General features: G+C 37.9%; 2 protein-coding genes across 5 annotated transcripts in view; one reads left to right on the forward strand and one right to left on the reverse strand.

The window, feature by feature from the left end:
• Positions 1-8,735, reverse strand: part of LOC125770026 (WW domain-containing adapter protein with coiled-coil homolog) — a 30,572-nt gene extending 21,837 nt beyond the window's left edge. The window contains exons 1-11 of one of the 4 annotated variants that reach the window (XM_049439184.1): positions 8,129-8,733; positions 7,782-7,806; positions 6,317-6,425; positions 6,100-6,249; positions 5,425-5,980; positions 4,544-5,327; positions 4,122-4,477; positions 2,879-3,144; positions 2,553-2,743; positions 2,319-2,446; positions 1,119-1,384 (exon numbers count right to left, since the gene is read on the reverse strand). In XM_049439184.1, the coding sequence (XP_049295141.1) occupies positions 1,303-1,384; positions 2,319-2,446; positions 2,553-2,743; positions 2,879-3,144; positions 4,122-4,477; positions 4,544-5,327; positions 5,425-5,980; positions 6,100-6,249; positions 6,317-6,425; positions 7,782-7,806; positions 8,129-8,172 (2,691 nt within the window). In that variant the 5' untranslated portion in view covers positions 8,173-8,733 and the 3' untranslated portion in view covers positions 1,119-1,302. Of the gene's footprint in view, positions 1-1,118; positions 1,385-2,318; positions 2,447-2,552; positions 2,744-2,878; positions 3,145-4,121; positions 4,478-4,543; positions 5,331-5,424; positions 5,981-6,099; positions 6,250-6,316; positions 6,426-7,781; positions 7,807-8,128 lie in introns of those variants that run through there. The other 3 variants (XM_049439185.1, XM_049439183.1, XM_049439186.1) reach the window with 3 other exon arrangements.
• Positions 8,736-11,099: 2,364 nt separating this feature from the next.
• LOC125771116 (uncharacterized) lies at positions 11,100-15,115 on the forward strand. The gene is made up of 3 exons (XM_049441394.1): positions 11,100-12,777; positions 12,847-12,995; positions 13,084-15,115. The coding sequence occupies exons 1-3, from the start codon at positions 12,486-12,488 to the stop codon at positions 13,285-13,287; spliced, it is 645 nt and encodes a 214-aa protein (XP_049297351.1). The 5' UTR covers positions 11,100-12,485; the 3' UTR covers positions 13,288-15,115.
• The last annotated feature ends 8,311 nt before the right edge of the window (positions 15,116-23,426 follow it).

A 23,426-nucleotide genomic window follows, 5' to 3' on the forward strand; every position in this document is an offset into this window, starting at 1 on the left:
AGTTAGCAAGCAAATGTAGGTAAAGGGACCGCCCACTTTTACGTTTGTAAGCACCCACAAGCACACTTTACCAGCGGTGGGTTTACGATTCATTATGAGGAGTATTTGGCAGTTGATTGCTTCTTGCTTCAGCTATAATCGATTATTTTTTAAATTCTGCACAAATGTTAATCAGATATATCCCAACATATCACCTAGGAGTTCCAGCTGTTCATGATCCTACGGCTAAACACTACGGATCTCAGAAGGAACGCAGGGTAGTGAGTTGGTTAAGCTTTAAAGGTATTCTATTGAGACTAAATCACCTCTTGTGTTTTAAAAGACCGTTCACAAACCATAAGCATCGTTTTAGTGCCAGGAACTGAGTAGGTTTTCTAGCGTGAGTGAGTATCGCGAGAGAACGTCGTCATCCGGCATTGATGCGATCACCAGAAAAGCTAGCACGTCTGTTAGGCAACGATCGAGAATGCTCTAATCCAGGCATGAGCAACCTGGAGCCCTGAATCTAGCTTCAAAGTTTCAGGCCAATAGTAAGTTTTATTTCAAATGTTATTAAGAATTAAAAGTGCAAATTACCCGGTCAATACAACACTCACAAATAAAAAAAAGATTTGTAATCCTAAGTCTTTTCAAAAATACAGCAATGCGTCTAGTCCGAAAAAGTTCGGAAAAAGCAGCATTACTACATTCATTATTATATCAATACATCCTGCAATGTGGCCCGCCAACCAGTTTTTGATTTTGAATGTGGCTCGAAGCTCTAAAAGGTTGCTCATCCCTGCTCTAATCCATTTTCGATCGTTGTCTGACATACGTGGTCGCTTTTCTGGAGTCAACCAGTCGGCCCGATGCAAATCGAGCTCGATCTTGCGATCTTTTTAAAGAAATATTTAATCGGCATTTAACAACTCTATACTAACATAGTCTATGGAGCCAGCCTTTTTAAGAAAATTTAAAACAGGACTCTTGCAAGCCAGAAATGCCTGGATTGACCTAACAGCTTATTATGCCAAGCAGCCTAATCAAAGCCTAATACCTGTTAAGGTACATATTTCTCTTGTTGGTTCGATACAGCTCAATAACGTTATTCTATAAAAAACACCTATATATAATGTAGTTTGTTGTATATTTATAAGCACATCAGCTGAATGTTTTCATTGTTATGGTTTCTGACTGCTTATTGTTTCTTAGATTAAAATTTTACTTCAATTAATTACAATCTTTCAATTGCATACACGGTTTCTCATGCTTTTTGCACTCCTCTAACTGGCTGAACATGCGTTCAATGTTTTTACCAATATGCTATAGATCATCTGATGACATGAATGAGTTTTCCGATTTGGATTCTTCTAGTCTACGGATTTGCTGTCGTAGATACATTATTCTGAAATGAAAAGATATGAATTAAAATTAATTCTTTACTTAGAACTAGATTACGATTTCGAACGAGCTCTGCAATTTATTTCATGGAAACAATGCAACGCTAGTAAGATTATATTGATATTCAGATTACAGGTTCGTTTATATTGCTTTCAAGTCGTATAGATTAATTCAACATAAATTCAACTTCATTTTATCATGTGCTTATCACTAGATAGTTTAAAACCATTCATTATAAAGAGTTCAATTCATAATTTCTGGTATATTAGTAGTCAAATCAATTTACTTCAATTAAGTGATGTTGAACAGAATATTTCACAGATTTTATAAGACAGGATCGTGTATCAAATCCCATCCGGAATTACGCAGAACTGCATTTCCTGCTACGGGTAAGATGATGGCAAAGAAAGCCAGAAATGACAGGCTTGACATCTTGAGATTGTAGTATCACAAAAGAAGAAGAAAGTGTTTATGTGTAATTGTAACTGTAATTGTGTCTTCGTATGTGATAGCACGATAATTGAACATTTATTGATAAAATCTTGCTCTAGTTATTTTATTGTATTCTATTATACTTCATCTTGAACTCGCAGGTTTGCACCGTACGTAGAATGAAGTCGCGAACGAAAATATATATTTTTTTAGTTAATTTGTGTTGGCGGTATTAAATTAGGAGTACTACTTTTTAATGAAACGAATATCCTTTTATGGAAAGGAAACATATAATATTAACATGAAGCATTATAAAAAAAACAATTCACAAGGTTACAAATAAAATTTATAGTTCTAAATACAAGTTTACCGGAAATATAACAATTTCGGAATATTGCGCTAAATACTTATTTTTCTTAATAACAGAACTAAGTGAGTAGCATTAAAAATAAGCTTTTAGCAATGTAATAAGAAAATAACAAAAAGGAAACAAATGCAATACATACTTTTGCTCCTGCAGCGTTGCAGTAATTTCGGTTATCCTAACTAAACTTCTGGCACATTTCAATTCGGCGGATACTTTGCTACACTGTAGATCGCCTAAAATATGTGCCTCTTCGGAAAGTTTTTGAATCTGCCCAATAAAAAAAAGTGTAATTTAATATTAGTTATTTCATTATACAGCACTACAGTAATGCACCCATCTAAGGCATGGTTGTTATTTTTAAAGATATAATTACCGTTTTTTCCAATATTTCTGATGGCCATCCAGTAACATGAGAAATAAGATCGGCTCGGAAATATTTTGCTAAGCTAGGCGTTAGATTTGGGCCCTGAGATCGACCGCTTTGAGACGATGCCATGACACTTTGCAGACTGCTCACGGAACTAGTCGTAGTCGTCGTTACTATTGTACTACCCAATCCATCTACTAAAATTGAGGAAAATGAAATGAAAGGCGCAAATAAATTAGTTAAAATAATTCGAGCGAAAAAAAGTAATGAAATTGATAATTGTTGTAAACATTCACATGCTAAATGTATATATTACCAAACTTATTACTCACATTTTCTATGATCTACTAAAGGTAATTCTAACTCCTGCGTAGGGGTGGGCGGTCCATCGCCAGTAAGAATTGCATTACCACTGCTGCATCCCATTAATCCAATATTGTGCATCATATTCGATTGATTACTACCGTGACTATTAGCAGAGTGATTGTGGTGTGTACTATGATTTATATGAGTACCAGATCCAATGGAAAGAGTAGTCGAATGGACAGGATGGGATAAATTAGACACATTGTAGAGCGGCGATTGCAATGCATGATCTCTGCAAAAAATAAGAGAAATTAGTTATATCAGTGTTGGTGTCTTGTAAACTGCGCCCAATTTGTTGTAGATACAATTTAAAACATCTTCTTAACTGTTCTTAGCTAAACCCAGAGCAATATCAAATCAATGTTCGTTTGCTATTGCAGCTGCTGCATCGTATCTCTTATGATTTTGTACAATTTCCCTATATTTTCTTTTCAATTCACAACAAGCCTTATATTAAACATGGGATCAAGACATTATAAACTGTTATAGTCATGTTAACAAAAACATATGTAAAACCTTATATAAGCATGTTTTACAAATCTCGTCAAATATATTACTAGAGCTTTTTAAAAATTATCTGCAAAGGCACATTGATTCCAAGTTCAGTTTTGCCGCATGGATCATGGCAACACTTGACTCCTTTTTCAAATGCAACAACTAAGCATAAAATTTGTTTGTTACATAATTGTTCTTGCATTTCCTCACCAAAGGGACAACATACTAAACGTGTAGCAATTTTTCGTCGACAATCAATTTTGTTAACGATAAAATAGCTCAAAACAACAACAGCTTAACACCAACAGTTTTTTTGAAACCCACTTTCCCATGTTGATCTCTCGTTGGTACAGCATTTTGTTCTGTTTCAAATTCACACGGATTGCGGTTTATGGAATCGAAAATAAATGAGTAACCATGTACATGTATGCTACATGGATAAATGTAGGTATATACATGGTATGTACATGTAGGATACATGAAGTAAGTAGTAAAAACACTTCTAATAAATATTTTAGCAAAATCGGAAGGGAATTGCCTTAGCCGCCGGAAAGGAGCACTCGCAACAATGTATGCTTTTGAAATTGGTGCTCAGTGCCCACAGCTTTTTCTATCTATCTATGCTTTCCTTTTTCATGATCGTAGCTTGGTCGCAAAAGGTATCACAAAAGCCTATCTGTTATTTATTTACATATAAACCTGTGTAAAGCTTACCTTAAATTAATCAATGTTGAGCTGTTCCCACTCATATCGTGCATATTGCCGGGATTATGTTGCCGAGACTGCATCATTAACGCATTATTAATCGTTTGTAAAGCTTTCTGTGGATTGAGGTCGTTGTGTTCAATAGCTTTGTTGCCCGTTATTTGAGAAAGAATTTTTGGCAATCCTGCTAAAGACGTAGTTACACTGAGGGATGTCCCACTGCCTGCAGACGACACCTGGATGGAGGATTGAACTAACTGTTGAGAATGTAACGGTTGCTGTTGCACCTGAGGCATTTGTTGAACAATTGTAGAGCCCTGCTGCGGTTGGGTTAACGAAAGCGAAACATTTTGTTGTTGTGAAGGCTGCATTAAAAAAAGTAAATAGTAAACAGTGGCACGCAATGTTACACAAACAAGGTAAACACTAACCGTTATCAATGCTGGTGGCCCCGGAGTGTTAGAACTTAGTAATCCTCCATCTATTGGGCATGCTTGTATACACGACAATACCGAAGAAACAGTACCGGAACTATGTGCGGTATGGTGCATAGACGGGGATGATATACTGGTGCCAGATGACGATGATGACGATGAATTCGATGATGGTGTAGCATTGTGTTGTGGCTGCTGAGTTAACGCTGTCTGTGTATTGTTTGTCAATCCGATTTGGTTTATCGCAGCATTTGTTAACATTCTTGGCAAATGCGCCGGTAGATTATGGTTTGCACCCTCGGTAAGGACGTTGTTACTAATATTGTTGTTCGATGCAACTACAGACGATGACAACGATGTTCCACTACTCGATACAGCAATCGTTGTTGTATGAGTGCTGGTATTACCTCCCGCCAAACCATGGTTTGTCTGTGAATGCTGGGATCCTATTTGCGTTAGACCAGCAGTAGGTGTACTCGAATGCGAGTAACTAGCTTCGGACGTAGGCGTCGAATCGCCGGGACTGATATCCATATCCTGGTTTTCGTCCTCGAAGGTTCGCCTTCTATGAGAAGATAGTGAAGATTCATGATGCTGCCATCGCCCTCGGGAATTATTTTTACTACTACTGCTACTACTGCTGCCGGAATGCTTTCCATATGCAGAAGCGGACGAACGATTAACAATTGCCGATGAATAGCGTTCATCACGCTCTCGCTCTCCTCCCCGCTCCCGTTCCTTTTCGCGATAGTCCCGCTGCTGGTCTTTGCCTAGCACGCGGCTGCTAAAACCGCGAAAAAATTAAAAATATAAACCGGTATTATACCAATTCTAGCAACCATACTTTTTTACATATCGCTTTGTCCATCATGCCTTACCTCTCTTTCTCAATCCATTCGCGTGGCTTCTCCCATTGTGAAACTTCTGTTTTGCAGTTATAATAGTACTTTTTGCCAGATGAGCTTACATGTTCGCTCCAATCTCCAACACGATTTACACGATCTCGGTCACTACTTTGATTAACACTATTACCAGAAATGGTACTTCCACCAACGTTGCCGCTTGTATTCCCTACAGCAATATTCGCACAGGCGTTAAGCATGTTGCTGCCAACATTACCACTGTTAAGCGCACCGGCAATAATGGTTGCAGAAATACTGCCAAGCACTCCGATGTTGTTACTGCTAGCAGCATTGCCAGTTGTCACATTGCCACCACCTCCCCTATCACGTTCCCTTTCACGTAAACGATCTCGATCACGTTCACGTTCTCTGTCTCGTTCAATTCGTTCGCGTTCCCTATCACGTTCACGGTCGTCACCGGATGTTCCACGTTTGTCCAAAAGCGAAGACGTCATTTTAAATCTCCTATCGTGTATCGTACGATGATCAACATCTCGTTCGCTGCGACTTCTTTTGGGGGATCGGGACGAGTCTGGAAGAGCAGTTGAAATTGTTTAATTGTAAGTAAAATTAGGTACATAATAAAATGCACACAATTAACAAGGATTTGTACAAGACGTTCTTAACTAATTACTCATTTTATGAACAAACCTGAATATTTATCTTTTTTGTATTCACGATCCCGCTCCTTATCGCGTAGCTTACTCATTGTGTATCCTGAAGATTGATATCGATCACGATCCCGTTCACGTTCTCTTTCACGGTCACGATCACGTTCTCTCTCTCGATCTCTGGGTGAATCTACGAAAAACAGTTTAGGTACATTAATAAATACTTTTTATGCCCAGCTTGTAGTGCAAACAAATACCATTTAATGACCCCCCGGCAGGTGAATTGTCTCGGTCCCGAGCATAGCTGGTGGATCGAGAAGTATTCTCGCGCTCGTAGTCCCGTTTAGAGGAACCATATTTCGAATTCTGAAACAGATGATACAGATTGCTTTTGTATTAGTCTGTAATCCTTATGATAAATTAAATATTTGTTTGATAAGAATGAAATTGAATATTGTAAACTAATAATAACTTTTCCCTACGTAATGTTAACTGTTAACCATTCTTGTTCAACTCTAAACGTAAATTTGAATTAAAAGTGTATCATATTTTTAGCCTGAATATGCCTAAATATGTAACATTAACGCTCCTTTAAGTAACAGAATATTAACGTTTTCTAGTAAAAATTAATAATGTCTGAATGCGGAATAAAAAAAGAGGATTCGGAACCAAATATATATCTGTAGATTTGTATTTTTCGACTATGGGTGAGCTTCTATAAATGTTATATATGATCATGCATAAAGTGTACTTTAACTTCGTTCGAATATTTGCATTGATGTTAATAGGATCTAACACAATACGATAGCGAGACATTTTGTATGGGAAAAAATTTATGGGAAATAATGTCTCATTATGCTTTTTTCAGCAACGGTTCATAATCTTCAACTGGGACGTACCGTATGTTACATTCATTTTTAGATGAGTGCACCAAATCCCGCAAAGCTCATTACAAAACAATGTGGAACATCGTAAGAATCCATAGCAATCAAATATTTTGCTTTTCAGCACCATTATTGCAAGAAGGTAAATTTTATTTCTCTCTTTTGAACTTTCTAAAGAAAGTTCTTACACTCGAGCCAAAATGTATAAAGAAATATTCTATCAAGCAACACTAACTGTTTCTGTGCTTTACAAAAACAAAAACACTCCAGATGCACTATAAAGTTCGGGCTCAAAACATTGTTCACGCGAACACATTGTAACATTTAATTGTGAAATGATATTGAGTAAATGATTGCTATGGATTCATGCTTTGAGAATTAGTTAAATAAAAACTATCCACATATATAAATACAATTCTTCAATACTTCAATAACTAAAAAGTATCAATGCGGGTTGGGTTCGCTACGCTTATCAAGTTGAAAACAACATTACATCAGCTCCATCAATTTTGTGCCAGACGTGTACTAGACCTTGCTTAAACTAAACTAAGCTAAATTTTGATCATTAGTCTATATTTACCAGCCAACTAGTTAATATGCACGACAAAAAGGGGCAAATGTATGACTAGTTAAGTGGACTACATACATATCGCACAGAAGATAAAACAATAGAAAAACAACTATTCTTATGGTTCTACCGCACGGTAGGTTTTAAATTTTACGTGCTAACTAATAAACGGTGTATTTTCACCCCGTAACATTTACTTTTTTCTGAAGTGTGAGTTCCAAATACGATCGATATAAAACAATGATCCTTATATACATACAAACAAAATACCTGATACTGATGAGACTGGTGGTACCTGAAAGATACGAAAGGAAAAGAAAGAAGTTAATAAAACATTATTCATATTCATTTTTTCGATTCTACGGCTTGTGACAAATGACAAAATTGTGCATAGTTGTTACAAATGGTATATTAGATAGAAAGCTGATCTTTCTCTACCGTCCTCTTTCGGTATTATTTTGCATAAAAAACTTTTTTTTATCTATTCAACAAATAATTCCAAAAGTTCTACTAAGTTTTTATGTCGGCTATCGAATAACGATACATATATTATAACAAGCCGTAATAAGAAAAAGGATAGCTAAGGAAATGATAGTGAAAATAAAATCGAAATTTACCCATCACTTAGCAAACGTTGCGGTTTTCTGGCATGCATTACCATTTAACACCGTAATAAAGTTATGCGAGCCTCGTTCTTTTCACTCCTGTTTTCACTTTTGGTCGCAAAGAATTTATGTCTGGCCCGCTGGAACCAAGTAGGATCAACGGTGAGCTACCTAATATGAAGTGCTGTGCAATTGCCATACACTCATATAGAAGGCGACGTTGATGTATACGGAACGTCTCCAGAAAACAGCTTTAGGCAAATATAAATAGACACGATAACTGTCGGATATATAACGCTACTAGCAACCAAAGCAACGAATTCGTTGACCAAGTATATTTAATCTGAATATTCTATCTTCCAACAGGTCAATTCAATATCGCTTTTAAGCCTCGCCTCAATTTCTGCCGTTCTGATGGCGCATTCACTGATGGTTAAACACCGTGAAAGCACCTTGTCAAAAAGACAAACAAAATGTAACAAATAAAAAACAGAAAATGATTCCACAATTGCTTCGTATGTAGCGATTCAGCGACCAGTTTACAAGAACGATATAATTTACAAGTTTTCACTCTACGCCGCCATCACTGAAAAATAATACAACCAACAATATGAGGTGAAGGAAGAAAATTACAAAGTAGGGATGTGCTATTTCGAAAAAAGAATGCACCATCCAATCCGACATTGTTTGATGGATGGGATCGGAGTCAATCTGTTTCGAAAAAAGCAAGGTAAATATATTAAACAGTAAAATATTCAATAATCTGTAACTCGGTGTTATTTTTAGATAAAAATAAGTTTTTTGTTATTCGCCTTTTTTTAAATTTTGATTGCTTTCCCCACAATCTTTGCCATGTATAGGTAGTCCCCGAGGTACACGGTATCATTTGTACGTAAATTTTCAGAGATTTCACAGATAAATGATTTTAATACAGGAAATGCAAACAAATATGTTACAAGTTTTTAAAACTAGTTAATAGGCCCGGTTACAGGACTACACAACAGATCTACGTTATGCCGAGGTAGGTTCTATGGAGTTTTCGTCACATCTAGTAGAAGTTATTTTATCATGCTGAAAATGTTCTGACGTAATTACGGCTTACGTTGGCGATACTATACCCAAGTAGCCAAATTAATAAAATTGCAACCATGGCGCTGCTTGCAGAATGCTTAACGAAAAAACGAACCTTGCCCGAACCTTGGGATTGTTTAAACTGCACACCGTACTCGATGGAACTATGGAGCTTGTTACTGGTCGGTTAATGGTTCGCTTTGGAACTATAAGGTCCACCAGTAAACACACGGTACTCGATGGAACTATGGGGCTTGTTATTGGTCGGTTAGGCAGCGCGCTGTCACTTCTCGAACAAGACAAACCAGACAAAACCAAGCAATCATATGGAGGTGCTCTGTCAACCTGCATAGAACAAACCAGACAAACACGACATAGAACAAAACAGTTTGATTTTGTCTTGCATGTCTGTATCACACCTTGAAACTCTCTGTACCTTGTCAAATTTCACCGAAGCGGCTTGTGTGCTGGATTGCTTTGTTAATAGTTATTGTGGAACAGATTTTTAGCATACATAAACTCACCGAAATTGGAATAAAACGAGGTAAGATTGCTTAGCGACAGTACTAGGCATTGAAATTGTCGATGGAGTGACAGTTCTGCGCGACAATTGGCAGAGCACCTTTCGAACAATGTTGTGTTTGTCTGGTTTGTTTGGCTGTTCACAGCGCGCTGCCTTAGTGGTTCGCAATGGAACTACAAGGTTCCACAAGAAGCACACGGTACTTGATGGCATTTTGTTTACAATCCCATCGCTAATCTGTCAAATGTCGGCATCGCAAAACGACGAAGTGGAATTTAATAATACAATGTTTCCCAAAGTATAAAAAATCGGTGGAAATTTAACGTAAACGCGATCAAATGAAACTGCTGTCGGCTTCTGTGCGTCAATGTAAACGTTTCTTGTGTCGTTTATTTTACCTCAAATGATAAGTTTTGCCTTGATTGCTAACTGCTAACAGTTCCTTCCCAATTGACATTGTGCTAAAATAAACGCTATAATTTATGAAAAAATGATGGAAACTGCTAGAGAAATGCTCGAATCATTGACCACCGGGTTGCTATGATCACATTTCGTCTTTGACATTCTATCGACGCTGGTGTTAGCCATCGGACGTGTCTTAGCTGGTGATGTTTTTACAAGTGTTATCACAGTTTAAACCGGTGAAAATAAGTGAAGAGAAGCCAAAAAGTGACGATTCGTGCAAATAAGACGCGCGGCTTTGGATTCCATGCATTGTTGCGAACAAAACATCCACGCGGAAGCTCCAGGACTCATCCGGATGGTGCCTCAATGGAGCGGCATGTTTTTCTCTGCCTTCATTCCTTGGCGTCGCGCGTTTTGTGTGTTGCCTGTTCCGGTCAAAATCGTGCATAAATCGGGCCATAATGTGTGTTACGAATTAAATGGTGAATAAAGTTGTATTTTTTACAATAAATTGTAACAATCATCACACCAGACTACTGCGATTACTGTTTTGATTTGTGCCCTTGGCATTTGACAGCTTGGATGACAAACTCGAATGATATAAAGAACTGCATGAAAGCAAGCGTTTCGTTGTACTAAACGTCCCTTAAAGCTTTGCGTTTAAGGGACGTTTAAGGGTCCAGTTTAAGGGACCGATAGCTCGAAAAACGCTTGAAATCCGCTATAAAATGTCAATTGGGTTATGCCCTCAAGCGTCCACAGTTTCAACGATGTTCAACGGCATCTTTCGACATCCAAAGAAAATATTGTGATTGTGACTGATGTCTGGAGGATGTACAAATGCAACTCCAAGCAGAAATGAGTCATTTTTTCATATTTCATTTCGTTTTATATAATATAATAATATTATAGCTCCACAGTTCCATCGAGTACGCAGTTTAAACGGCCCCAAGGTTCGGGCGAGGTTCGTTTTTTCGTTAAGCAGCCTGCAAGCAGTGTTATGGTTGCATTTTTATTAATGTGGCTACTTGGGGACTTCCAGTCGCGATATACACCCCAAAACGTCCGCTTGGGTTTGCTCTAGACTAGTAAAAAACTTTCTGTTTGGGTACAGCGAAAAAGGGAAATTTGAAAAATTGCATTAATTTCAAAATATATTTAGACCCTAGAGGGCGCTAGCTTATTCTGGCAAGAAATATAAAAATATATTTTTGCGAACAGAGGGCGCTAGCTTATTCTTGCAATAATATCAAAATATGTTTTGACCCCAGAGGACGCTAACAGCGGTTCTTGTCGCGGAATAATGTGCCATAATGCTATGAAAATTATATGCCAGCATTGCTTTTCACAGCTTGATTGGTTTTTGGTCCAAAGCAGGTAGCTATGAAGATACACTATTAAATTGAACCGCGGATATCCACGATCCGCGTACTAGTCGTCATCAAGGTACAATATAACATAGCGTACCACGGGCCTTAGCTTTCTTCCTTGATCGTAATGTATTTAACATTTCAAGCTACTTTTTGAAAGAAAAAAGTTACAAAAAAAAGTTAATTGAATTATCAACCTTCAAATTTTGTGCTTTTTCCTGCAGGATATAAAAGAGACTGTTAAATAAAATGCACAATATGTACAATAAAAAATGGAGTTCATTTTAATTAATTTATGTTACTTTCTGATCACATATAAACTTTATCTCTGATCGTCAAATATACTGAAAATGAAAATATCTCCCACAAAGCAAAGCTAACGATTTATATGTTAACATACATCTACATAAAGTTGGTCCCCAATCTTCTATAGATGCGATTGATCTGTATTGTAACGCAAGAAAATGGCATCCAATTCAAAAGAAGAAGATTAATGTCAAGCTCAGGTTAGGTGTAACAACAAAGTCGATTCTTTGCAGTCAGCGAAGCCTGACTTGATTTATGCCAAGCTTCCAAGTGCAATTTAATATGACTCCATAGTACGATTATAAAAGTAACTAATCGTTCTTTTTACCTCTGCAGCCAAATAAACGAAAATATGAATGTGCGGCTAAGCAATTCTCTCTGAAAGTAATAATCATCTTTTTTCTTCTTCTTTTGTTCAGTTTTTTCAGGGACAAATCGTTTGTAGAGAATAGACTAAACCCATTGTTTTATCAACTATAACTACATGCTCGTTATAGCTGTGCTTCGTTTGGTAACTTGGATATAAAAGACTTAACAGTTCTGCTGCATGCAGTAAAGTGTAGAATAACCAGTCAACGGATCAGACGTGAGAACATTGGAAAGCCTCATAAATGTAAAACAAAATTTCATCTGCATGTGAACCACGAGTGAACCCGTATAACATTAGCCTCGCTTATTAGGTGCCAAACGTAAAATGGCAGTTATAAGTGTCGGAAAAGCGGCTGCTCTGAATTTCACGATACTGATTCTTTACTGTATTATTTCTGTAAAATCCATCGATAATTTTAAAACCCGATCATCGAGTGCCGATAATGCTGACCGCTGGAAAGCTAATGAGGTTCCGACTTCTGGATCTAGCTTGTGGACTCCTGAATACTATGATGGGCCAGATTCATACAAAAAAGATTTCATAACATCGAACTATGATGACAAATATTCGAGCAACAACAGTCCATTTTATCCGAATAAAATACGTAATGGTTTCTGTATGTTTGTGCTGAATGCAGTAATTGTAAATTATTTACTTGTTGTTTGTTTTTTCACTTTCTTTAAAGCTCCATTCAGCAGTGGAAGCATTTACTCTTCGGGTGGGTTATACGATCGAAGACCTGTGTATGGTCCGGCACGTCCAATCGATTATGGTGTACATGATTACGAAAATTCGTACGATGCATATGGTTTGAACTATCCGTACGGATCCAAGGTAAGAGCAAACCATGCAACACAGCTGTTAGGTTGTTACTACAAGTTTTAATTCCGTTAAAATATTTTAAACATGCTTTGGAGTGCAGGATCTAACGAAATCAGTGTGGATTCCTTTGGCTGGTGCGGCTTTGTTAGGGATTGCTGCTGCATTGGTTGCTAATCCTGTACTTTTACATTTAGGAGTAAGTGCCGGAAAACGGAAACGTAGAGACACTACTGCAATGAACGCACATCGTTTAGCATACCGAGCTCAAACGTGGAAAAATGATAGTAATTTAAGTAAAAATTAACCGAAACGGTTACCTGTGTCTTGCAGATCCCCTTGTAGTGTTAAGCAGCGTATGCAAAATCAACGAGATGGTGTAATAAAGAATTGCATAAAGTCTATACTCGATATTATTGCCAAAAGGATGGGCCTTTTCATATTGGTGTGACAATCCCTTGGATTTGGATTGGTACAAAATTACATCTGGATCGTTGCAGTACCATCTCATACCCGCTCACAGTATTGAGATAGATGGGCTAACTAAAAAAAGTGTTGTTAACAAATATACTAACGAAAACTTGCTACAACGATACAACATATTACTTTTTGCAGTCCTTCTCAAGTAGGACCCTGCGGTCCTAACAAGGACTGACTAATAGGTCAACCATTATCGTCGTTGAACCGTGTATCTCGTATTTTCTTATGCATAAACGGTATCACTTTGCCACAGTTAGGACCTACCACGCCTTAGCTGTCGAAGTAGAAGGCTCAAAAACTCTGCTCTGTCGTTCGGTTTCATTGTAACGATTGACCCGTCCATCGGAGCCTGGCTATTGTAACTCATCACGTCGGTGAGAACATCGTACTTTTCCGGTTCCTCAGCAGCTGTTGTCAGTAGTGGCGAGTTTAACGATAAGCGGGCTAAGCGACCGTGTCAGGCCCCGTGTTCGCAAGTGTATAAAATCAGAACTATTTTCTCAATGCAAGCATTTGGCACGGACCCGTTTGCCGTCCCGTTTAGGGCCTAGAGTAGTGTAAATCCGCCATTGATGGTTCCTAACATCACAAATGTCGATTGATGACTGTTGACCCAATAATATGTATATGGTTTTTGCACTTTAATTGTGCGATCACCTATAGGAGATTGTTTTGTATTGTTTTGTAATGTGGAATGCCGATTATCCCGGTGCCATTTAACCTTTGCTTCAATGACCAAAAATACACCCTTTACTTCTATAACCACCTACACGGGTAGGTAGTGCAATTTTGATTGAATTTTGCATATTTTCTTGCTGCTGCTTTTTAAAATGCTTTTTTATTGAATTTAAAAAGATGTACACAGTTTATTCCATCAAACATTTTTACACTCTAACTTCTATAACCACCTACCTGGCCAACTCATGCATTTTGTACGGGTTTTGGGCTTTTCTGCGTTGAAAAGTATAAAAATATTCGTTTTTAGCTGTTGTAATTCCGTCAAATTTTCAAAAAATTGCCTCTCATTACTTACATTGATTTGATTACACCAGAACTTCTATACACAATGTACGAGGGCTGACAATAAAGTAAGGTCTCCAACGCTGCAACTTAGCCGGATCACGCGCTAGGCGAAATCTGGCAACACCGCCGTGTTCCTTGGTTCCCCCACTACCACTTTGCTGCTGGGTGAGGCTTCCCCGACCGCTCAGTCTTGGCTGAGCAGCCGTCAACGATGGAGGTACCCCTCGCGTCAGCGTCCAAGTGCGAATTGCGTTCTATAATACGTTTTTTGAGTGCGAAAAAGGTGACACCTATTGAAATCAATCGTCAACTAGTTGAAGTTTACGGGGAAAAGTGTATGGACATAAAAAACGTGCGTAAGTGGAGCCGCGAGTTCAATTCCGCGCGCACTAATGTTCACGACGAGGAGAGAAGTGGCCGACCGTCGGTCTCGGATGCGATTGTTCAAGCAGTGGAGACAGAAATGCTCAAAAACCGCCCTGAAAAAACATCTCGGAGGGAAGAAGTTTGAAAGTGACGCGGAGGTTCAGAAAGAGGTCAACACCTGGCTGCGCGAGGCGGACGGAGAGTGGTATTCTGCCGGCATAGACAAGTTCATCGTGCAGATGCGCAAGGTGTTGGAAAAAAATGGCTATAATCCACTGGAGTGGAATTTACGCGAAGACGCGAATTTTACTTAAGTTCGCGGAAATGAAACGCGGACGCGACTGTTCTCGTTCGTTGTTAGATTGTAAGTGAGTCTTTATTTCTACAATATTTCCTTATATATTAACATGTGTTGATGGTGTTGGTTCTTATCCTACACGCCGTGAGTTGGTGTTAGTTTGGGAACGTGAGAGGTAAAATCCTAGTTTTATCTGTTAATGTTGTTTTAGGATTTGTCCGTTTGGTCATATCGTCTGGTTTGGCCGTTTTAGTTAATTGCACCGCGAGCATTGGTACATTTTTCCTGTCGACCTTTTGCCTGTCCCTATCTTTCCTGGACGCAAATATGTTGCTTGATCGGCTAGTTTCTTAAGGGATCGGATGCAGTTTATTGCATGCTACATATGGCACGGCGTGCGGGCGTAAGTTTGTTATCGCTATTTTTGTATCGCGCTTGTTCGTACGAAGGATGCTGTTTATTGTATTTGATTTATGCATTTCGAGACCTTTTTACCAATGATAACATAACGAAATGCTCTGTATTTAAAATATTTTGGATAATCGTTTGTTTAGGATAACGAAGTTGGTGGTCTCTAATTATGAATTGCATTTTGGATATGTTGAATCGCGTTTATTACTTAGCCTTTCCTGTTGCAGTATTTATACAGCTGCATGTTGAAGATATGAACCTAAGTTGACCAGGCGATCCCGCTTAGCATCCTGTTTATTTAGAACGGCGTACCATTCTTTGTTCATCTTTTTTTCTCGACCTTATTGCCTGTGCTACGTTCGTCCTGATCGACGTCGAGTCTAATGGATGGCTTGTAATTATCTTAAATGAACATATAATAGTTTGAAATGTATTTAAAAACGTGAATTAGAACGATTGATCGTTGCGTTCACAACATTCCGGCCCTCGTAAAACTATAAGTTTTACCAAAATACGCAACGTCTTAGCTATGAAGAAAATGAGAATGAAAGGTGTAATCTAACTTTTCGTTATTTACCTAATAAAATGCGTGCAATCATTGACGTTCGCAATTGTTGTTACGCGAAGAGCACTGCGGTTGAGGATGTGAAGCTGTAGGAGTCGTCATCTCGTTGTTTGCTGGAGGCGCGACGGTTTTAAGCGATGGAAACAGAAACCTCGGTTTTCCGTGGCACGGAATTACCTCAATCGTGTGCGGTTCTTCATTTCGTTGTTCTTCTAGCGGAATGTTGACGTAGTTTTGCGTGCTTGCTTCGTTGGCTGCTTGCTGTCTATGGCCGCGATGAGATAGCAGATTGGTCAAGGAGTCCCAAAAGGATGCTAACAATTGCCATCCTACTCCATAGATTTCGAATAGAATTCTGCCATGTATTATTGTATCTATTATGAACTTAATAGTTCTTCCACATACATAGATACCGATAGCTGTTGACGTAATGTTTCCGAGCCAAGTTGACCAAGAGACTAGTTTAGACCAGTATTTGTTGAAGGCGTTGTGAATTACCTTTTCTGACACGAGTCCATCGAAGGTAAATCCTTGCAGATTCGGATGTTCCCCGTTGATCATCTTGTGTAGTACTGATGCCGCTATTCTTTTATCTCCTTGTTCATACACCATATTTTTCATTTTTTGTAGGCTTTCGGCGTCGTAGACGCCGCTCTCCATTAGATTCGGCAACGGTGTGTATGTCCAACTCGTTACGATATCGGTCGTTAGTTGTTGTGGTGCTGTTGTTTCACGAGTTAAGAGTCAACGTCATCGTCAGCAATATCGATGTCAGCAACATCGATGTCCACTGCTGTTTCCGACCGCATCCAAATGCACGGACAGCATAAAACCGATTAGCAACAAAATTGCTATTCGGCAGAACTAGTGCATCGATACAATTCTGACGTCGTCGCAGTTCGGTACACCTCCGTTCCCTCCCTTCCTCCATCCACCCAATTATTGGCTGTAAAGGCAATAAACTAACATTCAGTAATCGGCACTCGACGCGTTAACAATTATTTCATCCGCTCATCATTCGTCCGAAACTTAACTGGCGCCCGAATAGGGACCTGATAAAAGTGAGGCGTTAATATAATATCAAACCTGCACAACGCTCGGTAGTTAAAGCAGTCGTGTCGTGTCGTGAAAATCATCTCCAAATAAGTGAGGACAAATCTATCCTGCATCAACGGAGTGGAACGAGTTCGGGACATCTCTCTCGAATCAAACTGAAGGCCCCCAGTAGAACAACACATCAAAAAGGATCACCTGAAGATTGGACGTTTCCGCCCGAAGGAGGATTGAACAACCCACAACCTGCTGCATACCATAGAAGCGATCAGAGTTCATCTGGACTGGATGATGATGTCGGTTCGTTCGTTGCTGATTCTGAGTCTGTAAGTTAAGTGACTAGCATTAAAAATATTATTAATCGATAAGTGAATCAAGTGTGCGTGAACTATCGGAAAAAATATTTCAAGTTAGTGTAAATTTAACTGCATTTGAAAATTGAAAAGCGTGAACTAGGTATAACCATCATTTTAAAATTTTCGGCATCATAAATTTACCTTTTTTTATATTTTACGTAAAATAAAAAATTCAAAATTCCATTTTCAAAACAACGAGCAAATTTGCAAAACAGGAACAGGATGTTGAATCAAACTATCATCTCCAATACCATGAGCCGCGAGGAGTATTTGAACATAGGGAAAGTGCCAGAGTATGTCAAAGAGTTACCTGTTTTTTGTGGAAAAGCCTCAAGCTTACCGAGTTGGATAATGGAAGTTGAAACCGTTCTTAGTTTATATGAACGGCTTCCTAAAGACTCCTCCGAGTACCAGATAATCGAAGGTACTATTAGGAGAAAGGTACAAGGTGAAGCCGCTGATGTTTTGAATTCTAACTGCCTAGCAGCAGATTGGAATACAATAAAAAGGACTCTCCTTCTTTATTATAAGGACAAGAGAGACCTTAAAACACTTGATCACGAACTGACAATGATACGAAAAAGGCCATCTGAATCTATCAGCAGTTACTTCAGCAGGGTTAACGACCTACAAACTGCTATTGTAACACAAATTCAATCCGACCCCAAGTACGCGGTTAACAATAGTGTCCACATACAATTCTTTAGGGAAAAAGCACTAGATTGTTTCATCCGAGGTCTTGATAAAACACTAAGCTTGCTTTTGAAAAACTACGACCCTAAGTCGTTGAGCAGTGCATTCCAATATTGTTTAGAATATTACAATATGGACATGCGGTCTGCACCCTTTAACGACAATAGGATCATAAAAATTCCAAAACCAATTGGCCTAGAAACCCATAACCATCAGAATCACTCGTATCAAAGAAGAACAGCACCGGTGAATAACATTCAACCGCCAAATTTCACGCGTAACCCTCAGCAGTATGTAAATCAAATTCATACAGGAAATAGGTATCCCAACGTAAACGGTTTTCAGCCCCAAAATAGACCAATAAGATTCAACACTTCAGTGCCCATGGAAGTTGACCGTTCTATGCAAACAATCAATCAGGGAAATTTCAATGCAAAACGACCCCGACCTGCGTCATCAAATCTTAGACAGGCTTACGGAATTGATGCTCCATTTGCACAAACCAGCAAAATGTCACACAGTAGTTCAACGGAACCGTCACTCGATTATATCGATGGCTCCAGACAATTAGATGAAGTAAGCTGTGAATCAAAATCTATATTCCAAACGCCTGATCAACATGTTTATGGTACAGAACACCCCGGATACGAGCAATCTAATTTTCCACACGAAAATAATTTTTTAGAGTGGGACGCGAGTTGGTAAAGCCATTTCACTTCTTTATCAATTTGCGTACTAATGTGGGAGAATTCCCCTTCTTAATAGATACCGGATCAAATATAAATTTAATTTCAACAAAACTAGCAAATACTTACAAATTGAGTAAGCCATACCCTTTTTCAGCAAATAGTATAGCGTCTACGAACGGAAAATTTAACACATCTTCTGCAATAGACATAAAATTTTTTGCACCAAGAACAATGAAATCATTTCAATTTATAGTACATGATTTCCATCCATTTTTTGCTGGAATAATCGGAACAACAATTTTGAACACCCTTGAAGCCGATATATCATTCAAAAATTCAACACTTCAACTTAAAACCGATAATGGCACCACTTTCACTGTACCATTAGAAAAATACTCATTCAAAATGAGCAATGCTTTAGCAGAATTTCGTACCGATCATTTGCATTCTGAAGATAAATGCAAGCTAATTAAAATATTGAATGCAAATCGAGCTACCTTCCACGAACCAAATGTCAAATTGACCTGTGCTACAAATGTAAAATGTGCAATTAACACTACAGATAATTTACCTGTGCACCAAAAAGTTTACCCATACCCCGCGGCCTACAGAGAAGAAGTGGCTGATCAAATCAAAACGCTTCTCAATAACGGAATCATTAGACCGTCGCGATCTGCTTGGACATCCCCAGTTTGGATTGTACCAAAAAAGGACGACGCCTCAGGAAAGAAGAAATTCCGTATGGTCATAGATTATAGGAAATTAAACGAAAAGACCATAAGCGATAGGTATCCAATGCCAGAAATCTCGTATGTCCTTGATCAACTACGAGGCCAACAATACTTTTCAAATCTTGATCTTGCATCAGGATTTCATCAAATTCAGATGAATGCACAGGATATTGAAAAAACTGCATTCTCTATCAACAACGGTAAATATGAATTTACAAGAATGCCGTTTGGTCTGAAAAATGCACCAGCCATTTTTCAAAGAGCCATTGATGATATACTTCGCGAACACATAGGCAAAATCTGTTACATCTATATGGATGATGTAATTGTATTCGGTAGAACGGTTCAAGAACATTTGGATAATCTAGATAAAGTTCTTTCTACATTGAATGCTTCTAATCTGAAGGTTCAATTAGACAAATCCGAGTTTCTTCACAAGGAGATTGAGTTTTTAGGACATATTATCTCAAGTGAAGGATTGAAACCAAACGTTAAAAAGATTGAAGGCATAAAATTATTTCCCCCACCCAAAACAATCAAACAGTTGAGATCATTTTTGGGATTGACAAGCTATTATAGAAGATTTATTAAGGACTATGCGAAAATAGCGAAACCTTTAACTAATAGCCTACGAGGTGAGAAAAATATAACTTCAAATAGCAAAATAACACTCTCTACGGAACAAATGAAATGTTTCGAAAAATTAAAAAACATACTTTCCTCGTCAGACATTCTAATTTATCCAGACTATAATAAGCCCTTTATTTTAACAACCGATGCTTCCAACTTTGCAATTGGAGCAGTTCTGTCCCAAGGCGACATAGGAAAGGATAAACCAATCCATTTTGCTTCTCGTTCTCTGTCAAGAACTGAAGAATCTTACTCAGTTCCCGAGAAAGAAATGTTAGCTATTATATGGGCTCTTAAAACATTTAGAAATTATTTATATGGGGCAAAATTCACCATTCTAACTGATCACCAACCCCTTACATTTACATTATCGGAAAAGAATACAAACGCAAAACTTAAAAGATGGAAAGCCTATCTGGAACTGCACGATTACAGTATTGTATACAAACCAGGAAAGACAAATGTGGTGGCCGACGCTTTAAGTCGCATTTGCTGCTCTATGATAGCAACCCAGCATTCAGCTCCTGACTGTGATTTGCTATTTATACCTTCAACTGAAGGACCACTAAACGCTTTCCGTCATCAGGTAATAATACAAGAAGGAAAAAATAAAATTGAGGAAATAAATATTTTCGATCGTTTTAAAAGAATAGTCATCACAACAGATGATACAAGTGAAGCAAATCTTCTTAAAATACTGAAAAGTAATTTTGATGCTTCTAAATTGAATGGTTTGTACACAACTGAATCTATCATGGGAAGAATTCAGGAAGTCTACAAGAACAATTTTGGTAGACAAAATATCTTAAAGATTCGATTTACTCAAAGAATACTTGAAGACGTCGAATCTTATTCAAACCAAATGGATATAGTGTGTTTAGAACATAATAGGGCACACAGAGGTGTCGAGGAAAACAAGCAACAAATCCTCCGGAAATATTATTTTCCTAAAATGACTGCTATCGTCAGAAACTTTATAAAAACATGTGCAACGTGTAACGAATGCAAATACAATAGAAAACCGATCAAAAAACAAATCCAAGAAACGCCTTTACCAACACGGCCGTTTCAAATTGTACACATCGACATCCTCTTCCTAGAAAAAAATTATTTCTTGACTTGCGTTGATAAATTCTCTAAGTTCGCACAGGTTAAGAAAATTGAATCAAGGGCAACAGTTGATGTGTTACCCGTTTTGAAGGAAATGCTGCTTAAATATGAACCTCCCGATACCATCGTCATGGACGGAGAAAAATCGTTCAATTCAGGAGAGATAACAAGCTTCTTTAACACATTAAACATTACTCCCTATGTTACTCCTACTGGCCACAGCGAAGTTAACGGAATCGTAGAAAGGTTTCATTCAACATTCCTGGAAATGTATCGTGTAACTAAAACAGACAATCAATTAAAGAAATTAATTGATCTCGTTGATCTTACTGTGCATAAATATAATAATTCTATCCATTCGGTTACAAAATTTAAACCTTTCGAAATTATTAACCCTTCAGAGAAAAGTACCGCTATTATTTTACAAGTACAAAAAAATTTGCGTCTAAAACAGGAAAAAGATTTGCATTTCTTTAACAAAAATAAAGTAGAAATTCCGATACCTGATTCAGCATTAGCTTTCGTGAAAACAAAAAGAAGAATGAAACAAGTTAAACCCTTTAGACTAATCAATATTAAAAAAGTAAACAAAACAACCGTTACCACTAAAGACGAAAAAAGGATTCATCAAAATGATCTTAAAATAATTAATGTCTAATACCCTGTTATGTTACAGGATAGTTTTGGCAGTATGGACACAGAATATTTCAATACTAAGTCTAGAAAAAATACCACTACTGGCCTTCGATAGAGGTGTAGCTAGGATATCAACAGGTAACAATTATTATATTCACCATTTTCAAGTAACCGATATCAAAAATCAAGTGGAATTATTGCATGCCGAGTTCGATAAAGTAATGGAAACCCAATATACCCATATTATTAAGAACGAATTTGATCAAATTACAAGCCAACTCAACACCATCTTACCCAACCGTCAAAAACGATGGGACACAATAGGAACGGTCTGGAAATTTGTCGCAGGAAATCCAGACGCTAATGATCTAAGATTAATTAATACTACCTTAAACAAATTGATCATAAACAATAATGCCCAAGTGAAAATAAATGAAGGTTTGGCGACTCGGTTGAATGATAGTCTAGCGAAAATAAGAGAAGCTATTACCATATTTAACAGTTCTTCCATGGAGCTTTACTCCATAAACATTTTCTTAAACTTGAAACACTTATCAGAAAGGATAAAAATCATTATCGACAGCATAACTTTGGCAAAATTGGGAGTAACCAATGTACAGCTCCTTAACAAAAAGGAAATAGACATAATAGTAGCAGACATTAAGCGGAATAATCTTCCAATACATACAATCATAGAATCCCTTTCGTATACAACTACAAAAGCTGCTATTAGCAATTCAGAACTAGTTTTAATAATTACTGTCCCTAGGCTGGAAGATAAGATTTATAAGAAAATTCAAGTTTACCCTGTCACAAATAGCAATAGAAGTATTCATGTACCCAATCCCTATTTCCTATCCTATCAACACTATATTTATACCGTACCGACATTGCGAAAAGCCATATATCAACCTGAGGACCTGCAGGAAGAAGAATCTTCATGCGTTGCAGCGATTTTGAACCAAGAACAATCAGAATGTGATATGGTTTATCAACCAACAATAGCAGAAGTTGTGTGTCCGGATGCGACACATCTATTGATAAACACTGGTACTACGTTCATCATAACAACCAACTGCGGCTTGAAAGAACGAGTATTCAACGGACCGCTATTGATAACATACGCTTCATGTACGATTCTAATGAACGGGAAGGAAATTTCGAATAATCGCACCGATTTACCAGGATCACTGATACATCTTCCACTATACGGTGTACAGATTCAGCCAAAAAGCAACATCACGAATTTGAGTTTGGATAACTTAAATGATCTACACGTTGAAATGCGAAAAGAAATGGACGCAATTAAACTAGAGTCAAACAGTTTTACGTGGACATGGAAGTGGTCACCTCCCTTCTTCATTGCGTTACCATTCATCATTTTCATCGGTTGCCTCATCGTTCT

Source organism: Anopheles funestus, chromosome 3RL (assembly GCF_943734845.2).
Source record: "Anopheles funestus chromosome 3RL, idAnoFuneDA-416_04, whole genome shotgun sequence".
Classification (NCBI taxonomy): Eukaryota; Metazoa; Arthropoda; class Insecta; order Diptera; family Culicidae; genus Anopheles; species Anopheles funestus.

What these genes read in the sequence shown, in the direction of transcription:
- LOC125771116 (XM_049441394.1), top strand. Translation starts at nt 12,486, where the DNA reads ATGGCAGTTATAAGTGTCGGAAAAGCGGCTGCTCTGAATTTCACGATA. An exon ending in TAAAATACGTAATGGTTTCT is followed by an intron (nt 12,778 to 12,846) that starts GTATGTTTGTGC and finishes CTTTCTTTAAAG; the next exon opens with CTCCATTCAGCAGTGGAAGC. An exon ending in ACTATCCGTACGGATCCAAG is followed by an intron (nt 12,996 to 13,083) that starts GTAAGAGCAAAC and finishes TTTGGAGTGCAG; the next exon opens with GATCTAACGAAATCAGTGTG.